Source organism: Fomitiporia mediterranea (genome assembly GCF_000271605.1).
Source record: "Fomitiporia mediterranea MF3/22 unplaced genomic scaffold FOMMEscaffold_5, whole genome shotgun sequence".
NCBI classification, from domain to species: Eukaryota; Fungi; Basidiomycota; class Agaricomycetes; order Hymenochaetales; family Hymenochaetaceae; genus Fomitiporia; species Fomitiporia mediterranea.
The window spans coordinates 3,985,568-3,991,316 of record NW_006760390.1 but is presented as its reverse complement, the minus strand read 5'-3'; the positions used below and the strand labels follow the sequence as shown (position 1 = coordinate 3,991,316).

At 42.4% G+C, this 5,749-nt stretch overlaps 2 protein-coding genes across 2 annotated transcripts; both read right to left on the bottom strand.

Moving 5' to 3' along the window:
• Positions 1 to 1,014: 1,014 nt before the first annotated feature.
• Positions 1,015 to 3,636, bottom strand: FOMMEDRAFT_19857 (NAD-dependent aldehyde dehydrogenase). The gene is made up of 9 exons (XM_007266178.1): positions 3,598 to 3,636; positions 2,991 to 3,537; positions 2,908 to 2,921; positions 2,645 to 2,845; positions 2,390 to 2,571; positions 1,954 to 2,324; positions 1,734 to 1,902; positions 1,271 to 1,668; positions 1,015 to 1,214 (listed from the first exon to the last, which is right to left on the bottom strand). Exons 2-9 carry the CDS (start codon positions 3,107 to 3,109, stop codon positions 1,166 to 1,168), a joined length of 1,503 nt encoding a protein of 500 aa, XP_007266240.1. The 5' UTR covers positions 3,110 to 3,537; positions 3,598 to 3,636; the 3' UTR covers positions 1,015 to 1,165.
• Positions 3,619 to 4,172, bottom strand: FOMMEDRAFT_155800 (uncharacterized protein; the record flags this gene model as incomplete). Its single annotated transcript, XM_007266177.1, has 3 exons — positions 3,619 to 3,971; positions 4,034 to 4,075; positions 4,130 to 4,172. 3 exons carry the CDS (start codon positions 4,170 to 4,172, stop codon positions 3,619 to 3,621), a joined length of 438 nt encoding a protein of 145 aa, XP_007266239.1.
• Positions 4,173 to 5,749: the final 1,577 nt, after the last annotated feature.

Below are 5,749 nucleotides of genomic sequence, written 5' to 3'. Positions count from 1 at the left end.
CGTTCGCTGTTTGTAGAGGAACGCAAATACTGGGGCGAACTTGCAAAGCAGAGGAAGAAAGAGCACGAGGAGATGAATACCCATGGTACGTCTATCGGTTGTTGTGATTTGCTAAGGTAGTGATAGTTTTGTTTCTGTTATAATGTGTTAATATTATGTACCGTTCGGCGTTGTTAGTAAAGAATAAAATATTTAAATAAAATATATATTGTATAATAAGCCATTCAGATAAGATATAAGCTGTAAATTAACTTATTTAAGGATTATAAGATAGCAGAAGAAGTATTATGCCATATCAGAAGAGGGGTGCAATATATACCATTGTAGACTTTCCTAAGAGCTATAATTCTTATATCCCCATTGTAAGGACATGTAATGTTTATTAATTCTCATAATATAAATCTGTCTTATTACAACCTTATAGTATCTTTTATATATCTTATCCAATGAGGGGTGCAATAAATGTCATTATGGATAATATTGTTTTTTTACATATTATATATGCATATAAGAGTATATAATAATTAAGACTTTTTCCTGACACAGGCTTAGGCGAACTATAGAAAACATATATATGATCATTAATTAGCATAGTTTTCAACTTAAAATCATTTGGAACTATTCACACATCTAATGGACTTGCAAACAGAGCAAGAAGATGAAAAAGCAGATGAAAGTCTTGACACTTTGCAACATAATACGGATGTACATGGTTCTCAGATATTTTGTTGCATAATACATATTGGATTTAAGAATCCGGAAAACCTAACAAAGACACAAATAAGAAATAATAAAGTCTCACTGTCAGCCTTCTCTTCTATAGCCAAACTAATGTCGACTTGTACGTCCTTGATTAAAACGTATCAGGTAGGAGACTTTTCAGCTTACAGTTCCTCGGAACTTTAGAATGCATACGCATTTTATTTTATTTTTTGATCCTCAAAGCGAAGCTTCTAAGTAGCGAGAAGACAGGATGAGTAAACCGAAGTTCGCTCATATGCATTCTTACACCCATCAAAAGTAGCCAAATATGACATTTTTGCAACATAATAAAGTACATACATCTTAGATATTTTGTCGCATATCGTTTGTTTGTTTTCGATCGAAAGTCAAGTTAAAGGAACATGTGAATAAGAGATTACAAAGCCTCGCCGTCGACTTACGCTCAAATTGACATGCCGATGTTAACGTGTACAGCCTTGATAGCAGAGTAGCTAAAGTATGCTCAGTCTTATGTTTTTACCATTTTAAAAGGGAAATAAAAACTCACTTGGCCAAAGCATACTCTCCAAGCTCACGTCCAATACCCGACTGCTTATACCCACCAAACGGAATCTGTGTGTTCAAAGTATTCGCGCAATTGATCCATGCAGTGCCCGCATGCAACCTATGCGCAACCCTCAGAGCCCGATCAATGTTTTTGCTGAAAACAGCCGCAGCCAATCCGTAATGAGTGTCGTTCGCCTGTCGAATCACGTCTTCTTCGTCGTGGAACTTGATCACGACACCAACGGGACCGAAGATCTCTTCCCGCACGATCTTCATGTCTGGACGCGTGTTGGTGAAGATGGTGGGTTCGATGAAGTAGCCCTCTTTTCCGAATCGGCTACCACCCGTGTGGATTGTGGCGCCTTCTTGCTTGCCTGACTCGATGTAGCCCATGATACGCTAAGTCGGTGTATCAAGACGGATTAAAGAAAGGAAATTTCGAAGTGTATGCAGGAACTACGCACGTCGAATTGGGGTTGCGAAACCTGTGGTCCTTGGTACGTATCCACACCGAATGGGTCACCAATCTTAAGCCCCTGTGCCTTTGCAGTGAACTTCTGCAGGAACTCGTCGTAAATCTTCTCCTGCACGAAGATTCGGGTACCCGCACAGCACGCCTGACCATGGTTCCAGCTACAAGCACATTAAGAAATGATATGATAGTGGGTAGATACGAACGCTTACAAGACACCGTGAGCAGCCCAGTCGACAGCCTGTTGGATGTCGGCATCATCAAAAATGATGTTCGGGCTCTTTCCTCCAAGCTCAAGGGTGACCTTCTTTAAGTTTGTCTTTGCAGCAGCTTCCATGATCCTGCGTCCGACGAGGGTGCTACCGGTGAAGGCGACTTTTTCGATATCAGGATGCTCGGCGATTGCGGCACCAGCATCAGGTCCAAGGCCATTGATGATGTTGACAACACCAGGAGGGAAACCAGCCTCCTCGATGAGGCCGACCATGCGGAGTGCGGTCAGCGGAGTGAATTCACTCGGCTTCAGGACAATCGCGTTACCCGTTGCGAGAGCGGGACCAATCTTCCATGCAAGCATAAGGAGCTGCGCGCATAATTTCAAATTAGCCAATAGGAACGTAATGTATGCATCAGAAGGCGTTTACTCACCGGGAAGTTCCACGGAATGATTTGGCCAACGACGCCGATCGGCTCATGACGCGTGTAGGCAAGCTTGCCCTCGTCAGTCTCTATTACCTTTCCATGGTTCTTGTCAGCCCAGCCTCCGTAATAGCGAATGCATTGAATTGATCCGGGAAGGTCCACGTTCCTTGCCCACGAGAACGTCTTGCCTGGAAAGTCACGTGGCGAGTCAATTACCTATGACGCAACTGCCACTGAGAGTATGGGAAGTATTCAACGGACCATTATCAAGCGCCTCAAGCGCAGAGAGCTCGTCGTGGTGTTCTTCCATCAACGTCGCGAGCTTCATGAGCAGCTTCCCGCGCTCATAGCCCGGGCAATTGAGGCCCCAGACAGTGTTGTATGCCTTGTGTGCTGCCTTGACTGCAAGGTCGATGTCCTTCTTATTACCAATACACATCTTCGTCGTCACCTTCCCAGTTGCTGTATAGCGAAAGGAGTTAATGAGCGCCGAGACATTGGGGTGATTGACAGAGAAGACGAACTCGGATTGATGACACTGGACATCCAATGATGTATAGAGTTAGTATCAACGTGATTAGCTTTGATACCCAGTGCTTCGACTTACTCATAAGTAAGTCCGTCGACGCCATCAACGGATTTCCCGTCAATGTAGAGGCCGGTACTGAACGAGGTTTTCCCCTTGAAGACAGGGGTGTTAAATTCGTAGGTAAAAGTCTGTGGCATTGTGGTGAAAGCGACGAGATACGAGAGTGAGAATGAGAGGTGAGGTGAGACTTTGAGACAATGAGAAACCGAATGTACGAGAATGAAACGTTCTTTATAGTAGCCCAGAGCGCGCCTTGCCGGAGTTCCGCTGTGACCTGGAAACGGATAGAAAGGTGGGAAAGAATTGTCACGAGAATGGGGAGTGAATCAACGAATTGGATAGGAGGGCAATGGTCAGAAGGCTTCTGGAGCCGTAAGTGTCCCATGACCGCCGATAAACTCGATCGCATCGTGTGTAACCAAGAGGGTAAATCAATACCCCGCATTATTTTAGTGATAATTTGTCATCCGCGATTGTGGGGGTGGGGATGATATGTATTACTATCGATTCGATTACATTGATGCAGACCCTCGGTCTTTCCATTCACTTTGCCGGAGAAAGCAGGCTTTGGGATGTAATTCAGTTGTTTGAAAGCACAAAGAAATATTCAATCCATTACACTCACGCTTTCAATCACAAGTCTTTGCTATGGTTTCTTGAGAAGAGTTGTCCGAATGTCGGAAGATCGAGGTCGAGGACGAGGGAAGGATAACGAAAACGAATTCAATTCCTTCGCGGGGGTGGCACAGCATTTGTTCCGGCGGCTTCCGAAATCTGAGGTGTGATCCAATAGAAATCCGGACAATTTCGGGTCATTCCCATATGTCCTCGTTGTACCCAACCATTCAGCCTCTTTGCTACGGCGGAACTTCAAGGTCCGTGCTTCTGCATTATCCGGTGGCGAAAGCTGTTGATAGGTGCCAAGAACCGCTCTGTGCGCTCGTCCTTCCGAAAAATGCTGCATTCTAGCAACATGGATTTGCACAGGTACGATGCCATCTGCGTCCGGATATCGGAAATAAGTATCGAGACTTGACGGACAACTCGAGTTTGTCCCACACTCTGACTGCGCAATATCCCGTTATGTAAGGCAATCTTGATCTCTGTCGGAAAACTGTTAACCAGTTCAATACTTTGCATCTGCTACTATCACGTACTTCTCCAGCTGGATTTGTTGTAGTCCCTCACAGCCGAAATCATTCCATAATAGTATTTTTAATAAATTATTAGAACTGATGGGACGTTGAAATACACTTGCTCACGAGGCATTGTTGGACTACGACTCTACGAGCAGTATGATGTAAACGCAACCAATTAATCTTTGCAAGGCTGCATTTTGCGCCTTAGATCATGATGAAGTGCTTTAGTACTGAGGTGGTGTACTTTGCATACATATATCTGGAGATTGTGACATATATAATGATGGTAAATGATACTAATGCTTACGCCACACTCTGTTATTCCAGACAGACCGTGCGATCCCCGACCAAGCTGTAAGTCACAATGAGTCAGAAACAATCTTCAAAATCAAGCCGAAACAATAGCTGTAACAATAGCACAATCAAAGCTAGTGTGCCTCTCGACTTCCAAGAGGAACTAGAAAGATACCAAGCATTAGTGAAGGTTAGACTAGAAGCATTCAAGGAGTGTGAAGAGAGAAGGCATGCAAGAACAAGGGGCTAGGTGACGATTGACCACTCAGTGTCTCTCGTCCTTATATTGTATGTATTCTAACTGAGACATTATGAAGTCATTGTCTTGTGATAAACTCATCATCTTGTAATACTCCCCTTCAAACTCTTACTAGTCTGAGTAAACCAGTAAGATGTTTGACTTGTAGTACATATAGTGCTTTTGTTAATATATCCACTCTTTGATTGTTTGTCTGTATGTATTTCACATTTATGTACTCTAACTCAATATAGCAATAAAATCTTTCTTATGATCTAAATGCTTTGTCTGTTCTGAGTATTTGAGTTCATCCAATGTAACCATTTGTATGACAGTATTGTTATCACAATAAATATTAATTGGTGCTTCAGAGTCCTACAGAATCTCTTCAGCTAAATGAGTAAGTGTGATCACTTCTTGTGTTCCTCTTGTAAGAGCTATTAATTCAGCTTCATATGTTGAATTTGCTACTAGTGTTTGTCTTTTACTTGACCACAAAACTAATGAATTGCTCAAGTAAAATGTATATCCTGATATTGTATAATGCCCTTCTTGTATCATACTGTCTGTGTCTGTATATCTATTCAATATTGATTGATTTGTACTGCTGAGTTGGAACCAGACATTGTTCATAGTTTTTAAGTACATGTAACAGTGTTTAAGTGCTAGATAATACTCTATACCAGGGTCATTAAGGTATTTAGCTAACTGATTTGTTGCAAATGCTATATCTGACTGTGTACAGTCTGTAATGTATCTAAGTGTACTAACTATGTTCATGTATAGTATATTAGACATTTGTTTTCTATTGTTATCAGTTTGCAATATTGTTTTTAATTGTGTACCCAGTTGTATGTGTGTGTCAGCAACAGTGTAGAGGGGACCCAAAGGCTCAGCAAGGGGACCCAGGCTACAACTATCCTACACAACAGAAATACAGGATGCAAGCACTGGAACGTAGTCAGAACTCACAGAACAGGCAGAGAGAGAGAGTAAGACAAGAGTAGAGTATATAGAGTGAGCCTAAGAGTACAGGACTACCTGGAGTAGACAAGATCAAGACTACAGGACCAGTCTGATCTTGTACACCTATATATACTAAACTA